The sequence below is a fragment of the Mustela putorius genome, unplaced genomic scaffold (assembly GCF_011764305.1).
Source record: "Mustela putorius furo isolate JIRA1106 unplaced genomic scaffold, ASM1176430v1.1 tig00003898_pilon_pilon_pilon, whole genome shotgun sequence".
NCBI classification, from domain to species: Eukaryota; Metazoa; Chordata; class Mammalia; order Carnivora; family Mustelidae; genus Mustela; species Mustela putorius.
In genome coordinates this window covers 9926396-9949278 of record NW_025422047.1, presented here as the reverse complement: position 1 = coordinate 9949278, position 22883 = coordinate 9926396, and the positions used below count along the sequence as shown (strand labels likewise).

The 22883-nt window shown below is 46.2% G+C and overlaps 2 protein-coding genes and 1 pseudogene across 5 annotated transcripts in view; 1 reads left to right on the top strand and 2 right to left on the bottom strand.

Moving 5' to 3' along the window:
- Nucleotides 1-22883, bottom strand: part of CCNDBP1 (cyclin D1 binding protein 1) — an 83874-nt gene that overhangs the window by 49113 nt on the left and 11878 nt on the right. Inside the window, exon 12 of one of the 4 annotated variants that reach the window (XM_045067686.1) lies at nt 18099-18379. The exons of 1 other annotated variant lie outside the window; for it this stretch is intronic. In XM_045067686.1, the coding sequence (XP_044923621.1) occupies nt 18265-18379 (115 nt within the window). In that variant the 3' untranslated portion in view covers nt 18099-18264. Of the gene's footprint in view, nt 1-18098; nt 18380-20624; nt 20680-21350; nt 21566-22883 lie in introns of those variants that run through there. 2 more of the 4 variants (XM_045067687.1, XM_004751220.3) reach the window with 2 other exon arrangements.
- On the top strand, nt 2779-22513 carry EPB42 (erythrocyte membrane protein band 4.2). Its single transcript, XM_004751219.3, has 13 exons — nt 2779-2970; nt 4126-4311; nt 5120-5353; nt 8332-8450; nt 9846-9950; nt 10831-11008; nt 11403-11541; nt 11827-11930; nt 12656-12898; nt 15556-15852; nt 18797-18963; nt 20059-20192; nt 22206-22513. The coding sequence occupies exons 1-13, from the start codon at nt 2961-2963 to the stop codon at nt 22366-22368; spliced, it is 2079 nt and encodes a 692-aa protein (XP_004751276.1). The 5' UTR covers nt 2779-2960; the 3' UTR covers nt 22369-22513.
- On the bottom strand, nt 8445-9849 carry LOC123388290 (annotated as a pseudogene).

The window sequence follows — 22883 nt, the reverse complement described above, 5'->3', positions numbered from 1 at the left end:
GAGCCACCCAGGCGCCCCTTGCTTATTCCATTTAATGATGTAGTTTGGAGATTGTTCCCTATCAGTTTACGCAGAGCTACTTCATTCTTTTTCACATTAGCAGAGTTTTCTATTGAACACATCCTGTAATAGGTCTACCTAGTACCTTATTTATGAATGTTTATGTGGCTTCTGGTATTTTGCTATTTTAACTACAGTAAAATATTTAAGTATATCCATTGTACTATCCAGTACAATAATCAAACATGTAAAATGAAATTTATACAAGTATATCCATTGTACTATCCAGTACAATGGATATACTTGTATAAATTTCATTTTACATGTTTGATTATTTGCATTAGAATATCTAGAAGTGAAATGGCTGAGTCAAAAGCAGAGGGATTTAAGTTTTGGGTAAATATTACTTAACTTTCCTTAGAAAGCTATACCAACTTAGGGGCACCTGGGTGGCTCAGTTGGTTAAGTGTCTACCTTTGTGTCAGGTCATGATTCCAGGGTCCTGGGAATCCCTGCTCGGCAGGGAGTCTATTTCTCCCTCTCTCTCTGCCCCTCCGCCCACTCCTTCTCTCTCTCTCTCAAATAAATAAATAAAATCTTTTAAAAAAAGGAAAGAAAGCTATTTCAACTTACATTCCTACCAGTACTTTTAGAGAGTAACTCCCTAGCCATCATTAACTCAGAAAGTTGACAAACTACTCTATCTTTGCCAGTCTGATAGGTGAAAGAAATAATATCCCAGGGTAGTTTAATTTTGCATTTCTATTAAATGAGGCTGGACATGTTCTCATGTATTTAAGAGACACTTGAATTTTCTTTTCTGTCATATCCTTCGCCTTTTTTTCTATTGATTTGTTGTTCTTTACTTATTGATTTGCAGATACCGTTTACATTAAGGAAAGTAAAAATTTGTGTTATGGGTTCTAAACATTTCTCCCAATTTGTTGTATCTTTTTTTTTAATTTTTTAAATTTATTTTCAGCATAACAGTATTCATTGTTTTTGTATCACACCCAGTGCTCCATGCAATCCGTGCCCTCTATAATACCCACCACCTGGTACCCCGACCTCCCACCCCCCGCCCCTTCAAAACCCTCAGATTGTTTTTCAGAGTTGTATATCGTCTAACTTTATGGAGTTTTCCAAGTAAAAAAATTTCAAGGAATAAAAATTATCTATTTTTTCTTTATGGCTTCTAAGGTTTGTGTTATATTTTTAAAAGCCTTCTCCTCGCTGACTTAACAGTGTCTATTATCTTTTCTTCTAGTATTTTTAGGATTTAATTTTTTACATTTTAGAGTTTTGATCCATCTGGAATTCATTTTGGTGTATGGTGAAAGATAGGAAATCAATTTTACTCTGCAAGCTCGTTGTCCCCAAACCATTTATTACTAAGTCTTTATCTTCCCCATTGATTCAAAGTGCCACGTTTAGCCCATATTTAATGTGTTTATTTTGGTCAATGTACTTTTTCAAATGTAGTGATATCGTACTATGGTTTAATATCTAGAAAGCTGGTTATACTACATAAGAAGTCAGAAATGTAGCATGACAAGGCCCACTAGACAGTAAAACACATCTTAGATGTTTTCATCTAAAACATCCTTATATCTTCTTAGATCTTTTTAGATTATATCTGATATCTTTTAGAAATTTTCTTTTGAACCTTAGAATCAGCTTTTCTAGTTTCAGAGAAAAAGCTTGTTAGAGTTGTTATTGGGAATGCATTAAACTTAAGAATAGCATTCTAAGTGATCTTTTATAATCATTTTTTTAGTTGATTTATGGTTTCCAGGTAAAAATCACATTATCTTCAAGTAATGAAAAATTTACCTCTTCATTTCTCATAAGAATCATTTTCAGGGGGAGTAAAAAAGCAGCAGCTTCATTTCTCCTCCTTCTTCTCCTTCCTTCTCCTTCCTCCTCCTTCCTTCTTCCTCCCTCCTCCTCCTCCTCCTCCTCCTTCTTCTTCTTCTAACATAATAAGATTCTTCAAATGGGCAATGGCTCAAAGTTTAAAAAGTATAAACAGGAGAAAAATCATCTTCCTACCCCATTCTCCAGCTCTCCTCCCCACAGGCACCTGGTGTTCTTTGTAGTGTCTTTTATATCTTTCTACAGGTATCCCATATGCATGCAGGCCAGCACGGCTGTCCCTGAGAGTGTTCCGGGTTGCACGTCTTAGATACCTCTAGCAAAAGCTGGGCTTCCGAAAACCAAAGAGGGCCAAAGAGGAGGTCCTTTCTTGTGTCTTTTCTCCCCCATGACTAGATAAGTTGAAATAGAAAAGACATAGGCCCTCAGTCCCAAGATAGTTCCCAAACTTCCCTGGAAGAGTGTTCCAGACCCGGTGGGCTTAGAAGAGCAGGGGCTCTGACTTCTACTTTTAGGATATTTATTTTTCGCCAACAAATTCTACCTCTTTATCTGTTTAACACAGATGAATCCCAGACACACAGGTCTCTCTATTACCAAAATAGCCACAAACAAGTAGCAACTTAAAGCCCATGAAGTGTTTAGGGCCTGAAATTTGGAGTTGGATATGGGCCTCCTATTTATGGAGTCATCTCTTCCAGAGTCTTCCAGCATTGTCCAGGTAAGATCTCTGAGGGTCTCTTGAGACCATTGAAGTAACAGGCTTAGAAGTGTCCTCTCAGCTTCTAGCTGGCAGATCTTCCCCCATTCCACCCTTCACCCCAGCCCGGCATAAGAGATAAAATGAAAAAGGGCAACTCCCAGCAGCTGGCCCAAGAGATACCAGTGGGGAGAGAGAAAGAAAAAAAGAAACATGTGTGGGAGCTCACAGGAGGAGTGGGAGGACACTCCACTGTTGTTCTTAAACCAATGAGAGTACCTCCATCATTTTCTCTCAGGACAGATTCAGAAAGGCAGCAGCACGGAGCAACAGTTCAAGCAACAGGCATTTTCTGTGGTCAAGTGGAAAAGAGCAGCCTATAGCCATGGGACAGGGTGAGCCAAGCCACTTCTCCATGAGGCTTACTTAACTCTCAGTAGCTCCTCCATCATAACGTGTTTTCATTAAGAGAAGTAGGATGGTGGTGGAGGTTATGGTGGTGTGACTGGTGGAGGTGGTGTTAGGTGCTGCTGGTGGTGGATGTGATGGTGGATGGGGCTGTGTTAGGAGTGGTAGTGGGTGCTGTGGTGGTGGTAGCATCGGTATGGCTAGGTGTGGCAATACGGTTGGTTGTTGGTGGTAAATCGGTGGCCATAGTTGTGAAGACGATGACGACAGTTAACATGGATTTATGGCATTACAACATGATTATTCTCACTGGATTGTGATCCACACAGGAGATAACCCTGGCAAAGCATGAGGGCATTATAGCCTCAAAGCTAAGTTGGAAAGAAGGGGAGGTAAGAGTCAGGGAATCCAAATTCAAGGGACAGAGGCCAACAACAAGCAAGATAATAGATAGAACCAGAGGACACAGAAAGCTCAGGAGCCTTTGCACAAGTCTGTTGTATATTTGCAAGACTTATTATAAAATGAGAACTGCTTGAAAGGCTGTCATAATACTCTCAGGTCCCCTCCTTGGAAAGTTTTTCGGGGGCTACAGGAGGCTGTGGGTTTGGTGAGCCTTTAGGTGAAAGAGCCAAGTATGATCTCGGGTGAGTTGGTTCTAACTCTCTGGGCCTCACTCTTGTCTATAAAACAAGAGAATCAGCTCAGCAATTTCAAAACAAGCTTTAAAAATTATCTGACAGTGTTTGAAGAAGACAGGAGTAGGGGTAAGCAAAATTCTAGGTTTTATCCATTGTTTTGGATAGGGACCAGAAAAGAAGGTCAACAATGAGAGCAAGCATTGCTCTTATTAATAATATAGTAAAAGTCTCATTGAATGGGACTTCCTACATGTCTGACACTGTGCTAAGTGTATTAATACATTAATTCATTTCATTTCTCCAACTCTGCAGAGAAGGATGATTATTCTAAGGAAGAGGAAACTGAGGTTCAGGGGGTTAAGTTACTTGCTTTAGGTGGCACAGCTAGTATGTAAGTTGACCTGAGGATCTGAACCTCAGTTTAACTCTGACTCCAGGGTCTCTGCTTTTACTAGATTTGTCACATTTACCTCATTTCCATGACTTCCCTTTCCACCACAGCTCTGGGGATCAAAAACTGTGACTTCCAGGCAGCAAAAAACAATGAGGAGCACCACACCAAGGCCATCAGCTCCCGGCATCTCATTGTGAGGAGAGGACAGCCCTTCACCATCATCCTGCACTTCCAGGCTCCAGTCTATGCATTTACGTCCAACCTGAAGAAGGTAGCCCTCATTGCACAAACTGGTGAGTGGGGCAGGCCTGGGACTGGAGAGCTTCTTGCTCTAGGACTCCCTCAGGGAACAAAGGGGAAAATGGCCCCCACTGTACCTGAGACTCAAGAAGTCCTGTCCACCTGGGAAGGCTGTGGTGAGGATGAGATAACATGTCTAAAAAATAGTGTGTATTGGGGTACCTGGGTGGCTCAGTTGGCTAAGTGGCCAACTCTTGCTTTTGGCTCAGGTCATGATCTCAGGCCCTGGGATTGAGGCCCTTGTGTGGCCCTGCACTTGATGGGAAGTCTGCTTGAGGACTCTCTCTCCTCTCTCTTCCCTCCCCCTGCTCTCTCTCTAAAATAGGTAAATAAATCTTTTTAAAAATTCTGTTTATTATGATTCAGAAGTTGCTGAGCATCATTATCACTAAGGGGTTCCTTTTGGTTACAAATATATCAGTTTTGTAGAAAGCCTGAATGGATCTAATCTAGGCTTATGGTAACACTTAATCACTACTATTTATTGAATTTGTACTGCATGTCAGATATTGGGCCAAGGACTTTACAGTATCACATTAAGACTTCACATCCACCCTACGAAGAAGGCATACCACTATGCCCACTTTATACACTATGGATTTTTTTCTAGATGTAAGTCGATGAGCACAGAGAACCTGTGCTCTCCCCGCACCCTTTACTGCCTCCCATTACTGGATGGGCTGCTTCCATTCTCATTGAAAACCAGTTATTCGCCTGTTCCAACTTTGTGATACTTGACTTTATTACTCTGAGTTGTGACCAAAAGGTTCAAATGACCAACTCATCTCTGTGTGACTGCAGGAGAGCATCCTTCCAAGGCCAACAAGACCCAAGCCATATTCCCAATTTCCCATCTGGGGGACCAGAAGTGGTGGAATGCGGCAGTGGAAGACAGAGATGACCAGTCCTGGGCCATCTCTGTGACCGCACCCGCAGACGCCATCATTGGCCATTACTCGCTCCTGCTGCAGGTCTTGGGCAAGAAGCAACTCCACCTAGGCCAGTTCACACTGCTCTTTAACCCTTGGGCTCGAGGTGAGTTTGGACCTGAACCAGCCTGGGCTGCACAGGGACTCCAGGCCTCACAGCTGGGGCACAGCTCTGGAAAAAAGTGACTGTCCCAGGCCCCAGTGGGCAGCTCCCCCTCAGGACAACACCAGCATTCAGTTACTGTGGTACCTGCTCCTTGGCTGAATGGCCTCTCAGACACGGGACCTGTGTCAGTGTCACCCTTGGCACAAGCAGCCTGGGGCCTCCCACTGAAAGCAAAGGCTTATCTCACCACCAAACCCTGGTGCCAGGTCAGGGCTCTTTGGTCACACGAGCTGAGACTCACTGAGATGATCCTGGCAGAGCTGCTCTTTATTGTGATAGCACAGGGGCCGAGAACTGGAAAGTGGTTCTGGAATGGATGCAACCTGAGGAATGGGCTTCTTTGTTTCTCCCCTGGGTTCCCATATTCTGCGTTCAGGGTGAATCCAGGTTTTACAGGACCTGAGGTCTATTTGTATAATTTAAGGAAAAGAACACAAAAGTTTGAATTGCTGAGGCCTAAAGTGGTCTGTGCAAGTGAAGGGCCCAAAGCTTCAGCTTCATCAGCTCTAAAATAAATCTGCCCTGTTTGGTTGTCTTGCTTCTCTCCACTTGTATGTTCTCTTACTACTGGCTGCTGGGTCCTCTCCACATTGTTCTAAATATTCGCTAGAGTGGCAAATGAAACAGCTAGGGGCCTATAACTCAGTGGACTAAGGGTGGGCTTTCCTGAGGTCAGGTGACCTCCTGCAGCCCCACCAGTGGCCACCTTTTGGCAAAGCCCAGCCTTGGCTCTTAGGGCTATTTCATCTAAAAAAATCATCGGAGGTGGTTGACATGTCCCAAACATGAGGAGGGCATCTCCTCTTCTTTCCCATTCTGAAGGTTGACTTAAATCTGCCACCCCTCACCTTAATCCTCGGGGCTCCCTGAAGTGTTTCTTGGGGGGGATGGGAAACAATTTCAACCAGCTTTCCTGTCCTCACTACCCAGACAACAAGTGCAGAGCCTTTTTCTTTCAGGAGTTTCAATGCCAGCCTGAAGCGGCCCTCATAAGGCAGGGCTGGAGACAAAAGGAAACAGGGAAGCAGACAAAATCTTCCCGGGCTTTTCCAGCCAGTTCCTAACTCCCTTTCTTTGTAGCATCTGAAACCCAGTGGGCTCCCTTTCTCCACTTTTCTCGCACAGGGTGGGGTTCTCCAATCCCCCTCCTTCAGGTAGCCCTGCCTATCCTCAGTTCAGGCTCTTATTTCCTGATCCAAGGGGATGAGCAGGTAGAGCAATAGAGGGGAATGAGTGTCCATTCAGGGGCAGCTGCCCCATGTGGGTAAATGTGGAGTCAGGGCCCCTTCAGCTGCGGGAGGACCCATGGCTCTTGACATACTCCCCTCCAAAGTTGAAGTCCCAGTCAGTGTACCTGCCTCGCTGACTTGAGCCCACAATCAGAGCTAGGCCCTCATGCCAGAGCAAAGACACAGCAAAGACAGCTCTGAAACTGTGCTCAGTTCAGTGGGAACTCTTAGCCTTGACTCCATGCCAGGTTTCTTGCCTCTAGGCTTGGTTTGACCTGCCTGGGGAAGGCCTCTCTATGTGAGTCCCTGTGGAGATGTCTGTGTTGGCAGGGGTGAATGATGGGCTCTGCTCATCTGAGAAGTGATTAAGAGATTTTCAGATTATCCAGGACAAGTCCCATCTTAGCATAGAGATGGAGCCTTCTGCACTCAAAAAGAAATTTTATATCCTATAAGTAAAGTCCTATTCAAAAGCAGAGAACTTTATAAAAGGGGGCCACACTCTGGGGAGGAAAGGGGAGGATGATGCAACCTGCGCTCTGATAAGGTACCTCCCAGAGCCCTGCAGAGCCTGGGGCCCAGGACCTCAGTTTGAAGTGATTTCATAGAAGTACTCAAGATGGAGGGACAGGAGTCAAGGGCTCCTCAGGCACATGGTTCTATGATTTTAGGCCTCAGATTCTTCAGGACTTCCTAATTTTTAATATCCTATCCTTCTGTTGTTTTGCATACCGTACCCTCCTCCCAGCAGATGCCTAGAGGGATAATCTGGAAAGCCTCTTCTCTTATTAGTAGTCCCCAGGAACCAGCCTAAGCACCCTCCTCCCCTACCCCACCCAGCAACACGTGCAGAGAGAGACAGTTGGCAAACAGAGCAGGTCTCCCTGACGCTCCCGGCTTCCTAGTGTATCCTCCTTAAAGCCCACAATCCTCCTCATGAACCCCAGCCTGACCCTTTGAGGAAGGCAGCAGGAGAGGCAGGAGAGATTGTGGGAGTCTCCACTTGGATGCCCCCAGGGCTTCCACTAGCTTCTACTTCGCCCAGCTCCACAGTTCTCTCTGACCCTGTCTTACCATGTGCTCCTCTTCCTTTCTGCTCACCTCTGTCAACCTATGTTTGATAGTTTTGGTTTTTTTTTTCTGAAACACCATTTAAAAGTTTTTTTTAACATTTTATTTTTAAATAATCTCTATGCCCAACGTGGGGCTCCAACTTGTAACTCCAAGATCAAGAGTTGCATGCTTTACCCACTGGGCCAGCCAAGCACACCTGAAATGCTATTTATTTTTTTTCTTTTTTACTTGAACCTGTGAGATCTAACAGGTCCACTGGGAATTTCCCTGGGCTGTTGCCAAACTCTCTTGGGCCGAAAGCACTCTGGCTGCCCATGTCTTCTGGGAACCAGTAGGCTTTTTAAGCTTGACTTGTTCCCGTCTGTCTGGTTGACCATGTAGGCCACCTTGACTGACTCCTGGGACTCTGACCCCTGTCCCCACTCTGCATCAGAGAAGACTCTGGGTCCCAGTGGGGTCAGTGAGAAAAGGGAATTCCTCCCCAGTCTTCATCACGCCCAGAGCTAAAGGGAAGGCCAGCAGCCAAACCTGGACTGGGCAGGGAGGGCAGAGGCCTAGCTGTGGAGGGCAGGCCTAGCTCCCCACAGGCCCTCATCCCTGCCGGCTTTTCACCAGAGGATGCTGTGTTCCTGAAGAAGGAGTCTCAACGCAGGGAGTACGTGTTGAACCAGAATGGCCTCATCTACCTGGGTACAGCTGAGTGCTTCCACGCAGAGCCCTGGGACTTTGGCCAGGTATGGTGACCTCTGAGGAAGGGCAGTGATTGCCCCATAATCTTCAGTGTTCAGACCAGAGCTGGCAGATCCAAAAGCCTATAGATAATGAGGCCATTTCTTTTGTTGTTGCTGTTGTTGTTCTTCTTCTTCTTCTTTTTAAGAATTCATGCCGTGAGTTTATTTACAAACATATTGAGTATGTTGAACTTGAGTTTGATCCATTTTTCAAAGAGAATGCACATCTCAAAATGCTCTCTTCCATGTCTGTTTAATGGATTAATTTAAACACCTTATTTCTTAAGCAGTTAGTGTCTTACTACAAAATAAGGTGAAGGAAATCCAGCCCCAAGTATATAGTTATCATAACTAGTAAATGCTGCTTGTTTTCTACTGAAAATGGCAAATCCTTCCCTGAGCCCTCCTCACAGTGGCTCCTACAGACCACAGAGGTTGTGAACCTCCAGATGCTGTATCCCAGCATAGCGCTCTTGGAAGTTCTGTGAAAGGTGCAGAGACCCAAGATGGACGAAATGGTGGTGCCACACAGAATCCTCCTTTTCTCACAACCTTGTTTCCTGGTTGTGTCAGTGAGGCTTCTTTTGGCCATTTCCGCCATGTGGTGCCTCTTTCCTCAGGGCCACGTCAGACCAGCCTCCACAGCTTCCAGAGCTATCTTCCTAAAGGCCACAGCAGATCAACACTCTGTTAAATCCCCACTGTCTACAGGATAAAAAGTAAATGCCCTGGCTTGACCCCTAAGGCCCTTCAGAGCCAGGCCACTGCTTTCCTTTCCTCAAGAGCCCCTCCATGCAGCAGCTTTTGGCCATCCCCTGAACAAACAGGCTCAATATGACTGGAATACCTTCCCTCCTTTATCACCCCAGAAAATTCCTACCCATCTTTTAAGACCATCAGAATGTTTTCCTCAGCCCCCAAAGATAAGAGTGACTCTTCTCACTATGCCCTCTGCTCTGGGCTGACATCTTTCCTAGAACACTGGCCGTGTTCCTGAGATCCATAGTCTAAGTGCCTACATGACCCTCTCTGCTCCTAAATGTGGATTCCTCAAGAGTAAGAGCTGTCTTGGGTCTCCTCCCCATGTGGGTCAGTCCTAGAAGGAGATGTAGGAGCACACGAAATGGCAAATAACAGAAATGAGCTGATACAACTCTGGTCCTCAATGGCTCCCACCCTGTTGGGAATTCAGACAACAGAAAAGGCAAAGGATGGGACTGCGTGGACTCAGGGACCAGGGGGAATGGTGGAGGGGGGGAAAAGCCAGAACTCCCACAGGAGACAAGAAGGCAAGGCTGGAAGGAATGGAACCTGAGTCTGGAAGAAGTCTGAGGTGATGGTGGGGGGATGAGTATGCAACCTGGAAGTCTTCATCATGGTCCTATGTGCTCCTTGCAGTTTGAGAGCAGTGTCATCAACCTCAGCCTCCGCTTACTGAGTGTGGACAAGCAGGTGGAGGAATGGGGCAACCCTGAGCATGTGGCCTGTATTTTGGGTGCCTTGGTAAGTGAGTTGGGGAGGGAGGGGAGTCCTCTGCTAGAGCTGCCTACATTTACGGCCCTGGAAATCTTCAAATCACAAATGGTACCTTCCTCCTAGGATGTGGGGGCCAGTTCCTAGAGACAGTCTCAGTGAGGAGGGAGGGCAGTAGTATCCACAAGGGAGAGAAAAGCAAAGGGAAGTGTCATCCCTTGGGACACAAGCCAGGAGGACTAAAACTGGCCCGGATTTCCTCAGAGCACTCCTCCTTCCTTTTCCTCCTCCCATCAGCCCAACCTGCAGGCTTAAGTCCATGGGAGGGAGGGGATAGGATCTAACTTGCCCAGTGTTTGCTGTTCAAGTGGTCATTTGTTTTCATTTCTAAATTATTCCTAAGAATATACAGACCATGAAGGTAGTTTGGGGCTTCCTACTATCCCTAAATGTCCCTTCAGAGGAATTGTGATTTCCTCATTTCTGCTCATGCCTCTGGACTCCCCTCTGAAGAGGTGGACGAGGACAAGGTCAACCTGTGAGGAGGAGGAAGCTTGGGATAAGTGGGCCTTGAGGCCCCAAGTGCAAATGCTCTCAAAGGAATCAGGGTCAGGCAAATGAGGGAGTAGTGAAACCAGCCGCCAATGAGAGGCAGCTCTCTGGCTTTTCTTAGGATGTGAACTTTGCTTGCCAATGTGGTCCATGAATCCCTGGCTTCCAGAGGGCTAGAGAGAAAGGAGAATTTCCCAGGCCCCACTCCTAGAAATTATAAGCCAATGGGTAGGGTGAAACCCAGGAGTATCCAGACGATTCTGATACAGGTAGTCTAAGCCCTCCTTACTCCCTGCCCCTCCTCCAGAGGCTGTTCTGTCCTGGGCCCCACATAACATGTGCTCATTTCCACAAACAGCTGCATGCTCTCAAGGAGAAGAGTGTCCTGCCCCCAACAAAGGCCGCCACTGCCCAGGAAGGGGCCTTGCTGAGCAAGCGCCGGGGCAGTGTGCCCATCCTGCGGCAGTGGGTCACAGGCCAAGGACGACCTGTGTACGACAGTCAGGCCTGGGTGTTCGCCGCAGTTGCCTGCACAGGTACAGAGCTGGTTTGCCTGCCGCACTCCTGGGTCACCTTGGCTACTGTACAGCGTGTCCGCCCTGCCTTTTGGGTTTCCCCATGCTTTTGCCCTGAAACTTTCCCTCCTCATGCTCCAGGACAGCAAACCCCAGTGCTCTATTATACATTGTGCAAGCCTTGCCCTGCTGTAGACTCTGCCTGCTGCATACACTTTAAGTGTCTCATCTCTCGGCCTTCAAGTACCCTGTGTGTGTGTGTCAGTCCTACCTGCCAGGTGCCGGTGTCCCTCCTCTTTCCACAGCATCAGGCGGCATTTAAGACCGTGCCTTCCCAGAGGAGACACTGAAAACTCTAGCTATACATACACAGGCCTCTCTGGCACCCCCTGACTCTTTGGTCCCTTCCACACAGTGCTGCGATGCCTGGGAATCCCTGCCCGTGTTATTACCACGTTCACTTCAGCCCAGGGAACTGGCGGACGCTTGTTGGTGGATGAATACTACAATGAGGAGGGCCTTCAGAATGGAGAAGGCCAAGGAGGCAGAATCTGGTGAGAAGCCCAAGCAGGATGAGGTCCCAGACATGGAAGGTTTCCAAACCCACATGGTATAACCTCATGACAACCCCCTCCCACACTCTGAGTGACCTAGCACTGAGAGGAGGCCCTCAAGATTCTTGTAGCCAGGATGCTCCCAGCACCTCCCCTCCACCCCTAGAGTGTTGCAGCCACTTTTACAGACTCCTCCCGTCCCCATGGCAATAATGACTCTGCCATCTCTAGTCCTCTTTAGGACCACTTTCTTCCTCACTTGAATTACTCCTTTGGTGCCTTCAGGATCTTCCAGACTTCCACGGAGTGCTGGATGACCCGGCCTGCTTTGCCCCCAGGTTATGATGGATGGCAGATTCTGTACCCATGTGTTTCCAATGGAGGTGGAGGTAATGGCTGGGGGTAGACCCACTACCATCCTGGGCTGCACAAAGCTGTGCAAGCAAGAAGTCCCTCAAAAACAGGAGCAGCAGGAGGTCCAAAGGGGGTCTGTGTCTTCTAAAACAGGAGAAGTAGAACGAGTGATAGTGGCCAACAGAATGCTCACCTGAAGTCTGAAGCAGGCTCAAGGGAACAAAGGTGTTAACCATCTAGGCCCAAGGCCATGGGGAGACTTGTCCTATCTCAGAGCAATGGGCGAGGGAGCAGAGTCTCAGTGAAGGGTAAAAGGCCTTAAGATAGCTGGTGGATGTGCTGGGTTAGGGGCTTGTGAGAAGAAATCTCCAGGAGCCATACAAGGACTGCTCTTCCTTCCTCAGCAGCAGAACAGTAACAGAGCCTGGCATAAAGGAAGCGCTCAATAAAGGTGACCTGTTCTTATCATATCCGTAGTAGAGCTGGCTAAGGAACTCGGCTTTACTACATTCCTCTGAGGTTCTTCCTGCCCAGTTTCTGAGAGGTCTCCTGCCATAAGCCATGACCAAAAAGTAATGTAACTAAATAATTGTGAATTTCACTACTGCAGTGCCCTTCCAGAAACTCTGCCTTGTGCCCACCTCTGACCTTGATCTCAGGGAAGGGAAAATAGGGTATAGGATAGGGACTGAGGTTATACAGCTCTGACTCAAAGGTCTGGGTACAGTTCCTCTGGCTCACTGAACTTTTTCTCCCTCAGTCTTGGGGTCCTGTGATCTGACCCCTGTCAAAGCAGTCAAGGAGGGGACACTAAGCCTGACCCCTGGAGTATCAGACCTTTTTGCTGCAGTAAATGCATCGTGTGTGGTCTGGAAGTGTCGGGAGGACGGCGCACTGGAGCTGACCAACTCCAACACTAAGTATGTTGGCAACAACATTAGCACCAAGGGTGTGGGCAGCAACCGCTGTGAGGACATCACTCAGAACTACAAGTATCCTGAAGGTACTGGGCAGGGGAGGGCCCCAGGCTTCTCAGCACCTGAAACGCCAACAGAGGGTAAGGGATGGGCCAGGAAGATGCAGGCCAGAGAGACTCACAGTCTTCTCCCCATCATATAAAATAGGATTTTGTAACCCCATTTGATACCATCAGCATTTGGGGGCAGATAACTCTCCATTGTGGGGGGGCTGTGCATCACAGGATGTTCAACAGCATTTTCAGGTTGCATCGACTAGAGGCCAGGACTCCACAATGGGCTGTGACAACCAAAAAGGTCTCCAGGTGTTTCTAAATGTCCCCTGGGAGGGGGGGCAAAATTACCCCCCAGTTGAAAACCACTACTATAAAACAACACACTAATACCAACTCCAGCTGCCAGAAGATGTTCTCCCTCTCTCCTTCTCGCCCTCTCTTCCAGCACCCCAAATCTGTTCCTTTCTCCATAGTGATTAATGGCACCACTGTCACCTATTTATCCAAACAAGAAGGCTTGCACTCTCCTCAACTCTCCCTCCTTCACTGCCCCATATTACTCTCACATCTCTTTCCTCACCTTCTTCCTGACTGCTTATAGAAAATTCAGGGCCTCAAGAGCTCTTGTCTGCAGCATTGTAACAGCCTCCTAACTGGAACCCCCGGGTCCAGTCTCTCCATTATCGCTCCCTTTCCAACTCAGTTTCCACGAAAGACACAAAATGATGTTACTCCCCTGCTCTAGAATATTCCATGGCCCCCACTGCCCTTGGAATAAGTCAACTCTTCACTTAGGAAGGTGTGAGTCCCTGCAGACCTGTCCTCAGAGTCAGCATGGCTTGTCCAAAAGTTTGCTCTCCCACCATTCAAGGGGCAAATGCTTAACACCTGAAGAACGGGAATGACCTGGAAGAGACACGCTTTATCTGTGGTGGATCTGCCCAATGCAGACTTTTTTTTAAAGTTATACATATATTTTAAAGATTTTGTTTTATTTATTTGGCAGACAGAGATCACAAGTAGGCAGAGAGGCAGGCAGAGAGAGTGGGGGAAGCAGGCTCCCTGCTGAGCAGAGAACTCGATACAGGGCTCGATCCCAGAACCCTGGGATCATGACCTTAGCCAAAAGCAGAGGCTTTAAACCCACTGAGCCACCCAGGTGCCCCAAGTTTTTTATATTAATTACAGTTGGTTAACATACAGTGTAATATTAGTTTCAGGTGTACCATATGATTCAACACTTTCATACATCACCCAGTGCTCACGATGACAAGTGCAATCCTTAATCCCCATCACCTATTTCACCCATCTCCCCCAACTAGCTTCCTTCTGGTAACCAACAGTTTGTTCTCTATAGTTGAGTCTGTTTCCTGGTTTGCCTCTCTCTCTTTTTCCCCCTTTGCTCATTTGTTTCTTAAATTCCACATATGAGTGAAGTCATATGCTATCTGTCTTTCTGCGACTGAGTTATTTCACTTAGCATAATACACTCTAGCTCCAACCATAGTGTTGCAAATTGCAAGATTTCATTCTTTTTAATGACTGAATAATATTCGTGTGTGTGTGTGTGTGTGATCTTCTTATTCATTCATCAGTTGATGAACACTTGGGCTGCCTCCATAATCTAACTAGTTGTAGAAAATGCTGCTATAAATATACATCCCTTTGAATTAGTATTTTTGTATTCTTTGGGTAAGTACCTACCAGTGCAATTGCTGGATTGCAGGGTAGTTCTATTTTTAACTTTTTGAGGAACTTCCGTACTGCTTTCCAGAGGAGCAGAACCCACTTGCATTCCCACCAACAGTGCAAGAAGGCTCCCCTTTCTCCACAACCTCACCAAAACCTGTTGCTTCTTGTGTTGTTTATTTTAGCCATTCTGAAAGGTGTGAGGAGATATCTCACTGTAGTTTTGATTTGCATTCTCTGATGATGAGTGATGTTGAGCATCTTTTTGTGTGTCTGTTGGCCATCTATATGTCTTCTTTGGAGAAATGTCTATGCATGTCTTCTGCCCTTTTTTTAAATTGGATTATTCATTTTGGGGATGATGAGTTTTATAGATTCTTTATTTTGGATAGTACCCTGTACCAGACATGTCATTTGCACATATCTTCTCCCATTCTGTAGGCTGTCTTTTAGTTTTGTTGTTTGTTTCCTTTGCTATGCAGATGATTTTTATTTTGATGTAGTCCAAATAAATTTTTTAAAGATTTTATTTATTTATTTGACAGAGAGCACAAGTAGGCAGAGAGGCAGGCAAAGAGAGAGGAAGGGAAACAGGGTCCCTGCTGAGAAGAAAGCCTGATGCAGGGCTCAATCCCAGGACCCCGAGATCATGACCTGAGCCAAAGGCAAAGGCTTTAACCCACTGAGCCACCCAGGTGCCCCCAATAGTTTATTTTTGCTTTTCTCTTGCCTCAGGAGACATATCTAGAAAGAAGTTGCTATGGCCCATGTAAAAGAAGTTACTACCTGAGTTCTAGGACTGTTTTGTGCTTTCATGTCTCACATTAAGACAGACTTTTTTTTTTTTTTTAAGCTAAATGTGGCTTTAGAGAATTACAGAGCTCTTGTGATTTTGGCTTTTGAGTGGCAGTGGGTAAATGAATCTTAATCTTGGACTTTTACTAGAACGGTCTATACCCCCTAGATAAGAGGCCTGCTTTATTTCCTCTATTCTTCAGGATCTCTTCAAGAAAAAGAGGTGCTGGAGAAAGTCCAGGAAGAGAGAATGCGACATGAAAAAGACAGTGGCATCCATCCTCCCAGTCTCAAGACTGCTGAACTTCTACACATATTCTTAGAAGTACCCTGTTCCTTAAACCTGGGAGGGGAAGCCCAGTACTCAGTGAAACTGGTTAACCTCAGTGACCAGGAGAAGGCAGTGCAGCTGACATCTGCCTTGCAGGCAATATACTACAATGGCATCCTTGCTGCTGAGCTCTGGAAGAGGAAGCAGTCCCTTATGCTCGGTCCCAAGGGTAATTCTATGGCCCCCAGATATCCCCAAACTCCAGCTTCCATCCTGACAGGCAGCAGCCTAAGGGCACCCCCTGAAAGTCTGAAGAGGTGGCTTCTAGCCCCTAATGTGCCCCCTGTTTCTCTGCCAGTCAACACATTTATTGAGCTTCACAGAGACCAAAGCCCCCACAATTCCGACTGCAGTCAGATAAGGAAACAGACAATGGTAGCAGTTAAAGAAGTGTTTGATAAGGTCAACAGAGTACAACAGCAGGGGAGCATCTCATCCAGGTTACAGCAGGCTGCTCCCAGGTAAAGCAGACTGCACTGGGTCTGAAAGGATGAGTAGGAAGGACAGTGAGAGCCAAAAAGTAAGTTACGAATATTCAAGGCACATGGAAGAACATGTGCACAGGTTCTTCCTCCCCCCAAAGTCCTCCTTCATTGGTCTGGGATGGGGTCCAGGCATTGGTACTTTTTAAAAGCTCCCCATGTTATCCTAGGGTTGAAAGTCCCTGGACTACAGCAGTTGCTCTCAAACTTTGCTGCCTATCAGAATCACCTGGGGAAGTTTGATGCTCAGCCTGTCTCCCAGATCAATTAAACTGGAAACCCCAGGGTTGGACCCAAACATCAAAAACTGTTTAATTTCACTGAGTGATTCCAATGTGCAGATAAGAGAGGATCAGTGGACTGGAGCTTGTCTACATTATTTCAACAGCCTCCTAACCAGCTCCCCTGCCTCCAATCTCTTCACCGTGTTCCCTTTCTGAGGGGGGCAGAGTCTGGATCATGCAGGGACTTGTATGTCATGCCAAGGAGTTTTAATTTTGTTCTTTGGGCAGTGGGAAGCTGGGGAAAATGTGAACTAGAGGGGCCTATGTGATCAGAAATCCATTTTAAAAAAATAACTTTTGTCTGAGTGGAATGGAAGAAGTCCTATTAGAATGATGACTCTCAGCCTTGGCTACATGTTGAATCACCTGGGGAACTTTAAAAATACTGCTGCCTGGGCCTCAATGCCAGAGTCTAATATAATTGATTTGTTGTGTAGCCTGGGATTGGGACTGTTTTATAATGCTGTATGATTCTAATGTGCTTCTAATGCTGACAACACTGGATCAGAGGTTGGAAGGCTTTATAACGGGCAAGGCATGAAGGACAAATTAGACTAGCAGCACTTCCAATGAAGACATATTAAGGAGGTAGGACAGACTGGACTTGTGAATATGTGTGTGGGGGGCGGTGAGAGGGTCGCTTCCTTTCTAGAACAGGAAAAATGGGGGAGAGCACGTATGGGGAGAAGGATGATGAGTTCTGTTTGTGGCATGTTGGGTTTGAAAGTCCATGAGACATACAAACAGATGGCCAGTAGATGGCTAGACACCTAAACCTGGTATTCAAAATAAAGGCCTGCATTGGAAACCAGAGGTGGGAATCCCTGCCCAGAGAGGGCTGCCAAGAGTCAGGGCATTGATGAGTTCCTGGGGGTGGAAGAAAAGTTGTGAGAAGAGAAGAGGGTGAAAGGGGAACCCAGGCAGCACCAGCATGTAGGGGGCAGGCAGGGAAAGAACATGGAATAGGGAAACAGAGAAGTCAAAGAGAGGAAGGAGCAACCAGAGGGACAGCAGAGTGGCCATGAGATGTCGAGGCTGAAAACAGACACTGAGGGAGTGGTCTTACTGAGAAGTGATGTCAAAGGTCAGCTTCCTGAAGGCTAAACAGATGAAGAGCTGAGGAAGCAAGACATAGTATGCAGTCCTTCCTGGAAGAACCGACAGAAAAAGGAGACAGGCTGAGTGGTGGTCAGCCAGGGACACTGGGTAAAGCGAGGGCGTTTTTTTGTTTACTTAAGATCAGAGAGCAGAATCTGCTTATACACTGAGGAAAATAATCAACAGAGAGGGAAAGACTGAAGCCTCAGGAAAGATGGGTTATAACTGATGGTGTAACCCTTAGGGGACTGAGAGGCAACTAGAATAACTGTAGTTACTTTTGGTAAACACAGTGTTAAGTGTTCCATATGCATCATCTCACTTATCCTTACAACAACCTTCTGAGGCAGCAGCCATTATCTTTTTTTTTTTTTTTAAAGATTTTATTTATTTATTCGACAGAGAGAGAGATCACAAGTAGGCAGAGAGTCAAGCAGAGAGAGAAGGGGAGCAGGCTCCCCGCTGAGCAGAGAGCCTGATGCAGGGCTCGATCCCAGGACACTGAGACCATGACCTGAGCCAAAGGCAGCGGCCTAATCCACTGGGCCACCCAGGCGCCCCGGCAGCAGTCATTATTATCCCCACTTTACAGATGAGGAGATCAAGACCCATAGAGGTTATATAATTTGCTCAAAAGTAACACAGCAGGCAGTGGAGGGGTCAGAATGGGGCAGAAACTTACAGAGTGGAGGGTCTGACTTGGGGAGGGAGGACATCTCATCTTCCTGGAGGTGGTAGCAGGAAGCAGGGGTAGATGACTATGTCTACAGGTTGGGACTGGGAACATGAGCTTGAGAAGATTCCTAGACAATGAGGGATGGCTTCATTTTCTCTCCAAAAGGGAAAGAGAAGCAGCAGAGAATAAGAAGGAACTAAGTAAGCATATATTCAGCAATGACTGTGTGGCAGAGTCTGAGATAAGCACTCAGTATCTCAATTTAACACAAGCCACCCACCAGGTAGGCATTTTTATTAGAAAAGGAATCTGAGGCCAGAGAGCTTAACTTGTTCTAGTCTGCAGGGGCCTTCACCAGTCGCGCTGAGGTGGTCTGGCAAGAGTGTTGGAGGAGGCAGTGATGGCGGTAGGTGGTGGGATCTTGACGGAGTTCAGTTTGAAATTGCTGTGAGAAATGAGGCATCTTTCTGACTTCAATAATATACTGACTCCTTTGCACTATGTGTAATATTGCCTGTTGCCAGGGCACACACACTCATGATTTGCACTGACTCCGCCTGTCTTATGTTTCAGCTAACATAATCACCAGCAACCTGTCTTTCTCCCATTTTGAGCAAAGCCCACCAGAGAACAGCTTCCTCAGACTCACTGTCATGGCCACGGCAATGCACTCTGAGTCCAGCCTTAGCTGCTTTGCTCAGGAAGACATCGTCATTTGTAGACCACACCTTACCATTGAGGTAGGCACCAGTCCTTCCCCAAGTCACTCTCACTTGCTCCTGTTTCAGAAGGAATCAGAGCCCCTCAAGCTTTAGGGCAAACAACCATGCTCTAGGATTACTAGAAAATGTCAGGTTGAGAGCTCCTTCTCTTGAAAGAGATGGTTAAGGTCTACATCTTCCAGCTTCTTTTTTTTGGTTCCATATAGATTTTAAAAAGCAGGGCCTCCCCAGTTGCTGCCTCCATTCTTGAATAATACTAGCCTATATTTATTTAGCACTTTATACATATGCCAATGTATTTTCACCTTCTTTAATAGAAAAACCCTGTGAAGTGGAACCATTCCCACTATTCAGATGAGGAAACAATCCTGGAGATTATCATACCATGATAATGAAAATGGGATGTTTCAGAGGCTTATGGCTCTTGATCTAGTCCTCTTTCCACTTGTCTACCCTGACCAAAATGAATGCGATCTGGTCCCAGCCTTCAATGAGTGTGTATTATGGTTAAGTAAAGGAGGCACAATGTTAGGTCTTTTATGTAAGTGCTTCAATAGAGGTATGAAGTCACTGTGGCATAAGTTAAGTAAGGGGATTAATTTCAGCTGGTGGGTTTGAGGAAGACTTACTAGGAGGAGGCATTTATGCCAGGACTTGAAAAATAGGTAAGCTTTAGTGTGGAAGTTGAGGAAGGCCACTGCAGGCCAAAGACTGAGTATAGAGGACCCAGTAAAGGGGAGTCTGAGGGGGTTGCTGGGATGTCATTTAGTCAAGGGAAGAACAGATAAGGCTGGAGAAGGGGGTTGGGGTCAGACCATGAAGGGTTCTGAATGCCTACCAACACTGAATTCTGAAGACAATGGGAACCCCTCCAAGGTTTCTAAGTGGAGGAGAGAAACTACCAGAGATGGCCACAGATGAATCAAGGCAAGGGTAAGTATCAATTCAGGAAGACCAGATAGAAAAGTAAAGAAGTCAGGTGTGGAGTTTGGGTATGGATGGCAGAGACAAGAGAGTAACTGAGGAGAGTACAGGGAGGATGCCTAGGAGGGGAAGCAGTAAGTGCAGCCCTGTGCTCATGGCATCCACTCCAGGTTTTGCCTCTTCCCACAGATGCCAGAGACAGCAGAGCAATATCAACTTCTTAAGGCTTCAGTCCAGCTCCATAACTTCCTAGATGCTCCCTTGAAGGACTGTGTGATCTCCCTCTTTGGAAGGGGCCTCATTCACAGAGAGAGGAGGTATAGGTAAGAGACCACAAGCTTCTCGGGACACCTGGGTGGCTCAGTTGGTTAAACATCTGCCTTCAGCTCAGGTCAGGATCCTGGGATCCTGGGATCGAGTGCTGCATCTGGGCTCCCTGCTCAATGGGGAGCCTGCTTCTCCTTCTCCCCCTGGCCCCACCCACCCTCACTTGTGCTCTCTCAAATAAATAAAATATTTTAAAAGAGAGAGAGAGAGACTGCTGCTAGCTTCTCATCTCACTGAAACAACTCTACTTTTTAGAAAGGCATGGATCCAAGATTAATGACTGTCTTTTTGCTGTGTTCATAGAGATAGAAAAAAAATACCTTCTAAGGGCACCTGGGTGGCTCAGTGGGTTAAAGCCTCTGTCTTCAGCTCGGGTCAGGATCCCGGGGTCCTGGGATCGAGTCCCGCATCGGGCTCTCTGCTCAGCATGGGGCCTGCTTCCTCCTCTCTCTCTCTGCCTGCCTCTCTGCCTACCTGTGATCTCTATCAAAAAATAAATAAAATATTAAAAAAAAATACCCTCTAGAAGCAGAACTGAAAGATTAGGGCCTCCCTCCTCCTGGAAGACAGGAGTGAGGAAGTGCCCAATGGGCATCCACCTGACCCCAATTGCTGCCCTGGTCATGCAGGAAGAGGTTTGGTATTGCTGGTAATTGCAGGCAAGGAGTTAGGCCTGAGTATAAGAAAATATCCCAGAGAGCTCAGGCTGCCTCTTGGTGTGGCCAAAGAGCTGTATTCTACTAATGACAACTAATGAGCTGTTTTGGAGATTCATCCACATGTGTTAAGCCCACTGCTCTGGCAACGTAAGGCTTCATTTGGTACATCTGTACTTTCTACCATGCCACTCTACAGTGATGGGCACCCAGAGAGCCTCCAGCTCTCAAACATCACAAATACTATTGCAATAAACAGCCTCACATGTCTTCTTATAAACTAGCTTGAAACTCTGGTCGGGGAGGAAAGAATGTACATCACAGGATCTGGTTTGACCGGGTACTGTCAGACTTGTCTGCACAATGACTGCAGAAGTCCACACCCCCTCCAGCAGTACAGGAGTTTCTATATTTTTACCATTTCTCCACTTTTCTTCACTCTTGGCCATACTCAGCTTCCTTTTCTCCAAACAGAAGTAAGGTAATATCTCATTATTGTTCTGATTTGCAACTCTTCATATGTTTATTAGCCTTTTTGATTTCCTCCTCTGTAAAATATTTGTTTTTAACTTTGCCCACATTCCTTTTGGTGTTCCTGCCTTTCCTCCTTGTTGATCTGTAGGAGTTCCCTGTATGAGTCCTTTGTTGGTTTCAGATGTTGCAAGTATCTTCCTTCATTATTTCTTCTCTCACTGTGTCTGCCACATCCTTTGCTGAAAACACAGTATACAGTTTAGAGTTCACCGTGCCTACTCCTGAAATCCCTGGTAGTTTTCTGGCTATTGAGCCAATGCCTCAGCCTTATGAAACTCAATGAATCACTACGGCTAGTAGATTGAGAGAGGAGAGATTGTCAACATTTAACTATACTTTCATGGTATTCCAGATTAATCAGGGGGAAAGCTCCTCAAAGGAAATCTGTGCTACTCTCTTAGTCACTATGAGAAGGTTGATGATAGGATGCCAAACACCATCTGTTAACAGACTGACATCTTCTGTATATGTCCACTGTACCCTCACAGCACTTAGCAATGTGAGGGATCCAAAACCACAGCCGTCCCAAACATACCCTGGTACTACTACCAAGAGTGGGACCAGTCACAGGCGATAAAAGAAATAACAGATGCAGCTTGGAAGCCCTTAAATTAGGGTGTTTCTCTTCTTAACCCTGCAATTGTTTGCCATAGGGAGGCTTCTGTCTTCTATCTCCTTAAAACTTCCCCTGTTTCAACAGCAAGGTACTTAAATGTTTATTTCTTCACAGTTCACATCTTCAAGCAGGGAAGGATCAGAGTCACTGGGACTAGCAAAGCAATGGGACAGAACTACCACCTGCCTTTTCCTTTTTTTCAGATTAGCTTCTGTGTGGCCTGGAAACATCTTGTACACTGAATTCCAGTTCACACCGACACAGGTGGGGCTCCAGAGGCTCACTGTGGAAATGGACTGCGATATGTTCCAGAACGTAACCAACTACAGAAACATCACTGTGGAAGCCCCTGAACTTCCCGCTTAAACTTCCATTAAGTATCCCTTAATTAAAGTCTGATATTGATAACATGAACTCGGCCCACTAGAGAAATATGAAAACTATTAAGTATATAGAAAACAGGCCCTAGGAGAGAAAAATAAAAGAACTGTACTCCTTTTGTACAAAGTTATCATTTTTGTTTGTTATTTACATTATTTTGTTGCTTTCACACTCTCTCAGTTTAATTTCAGTTCCTTCTCTTTATGACTCTTTTGAGAAGTATAGAATGGCGCTTGATAAAAGTAAATTAAAACTCATTTGATGTAAAGAATTTCAACTCAAGTACACACAAACTTCTCAAAAGAATGACTGTTGTAGCTGATTAGAACTAAAAAGACCATGGGGACACATCAAAAGGGCAAATGGGATAAGTTACACCCATGCAAGGAACAAGACTGGCATCAGACATTGTGGAGACCTGCAGACCAAGTCAGGTCACCAGAATGCACATCATACAGGTTTACCCTGCTTTCTGATATGCGATCTTCTAGACCACCGCA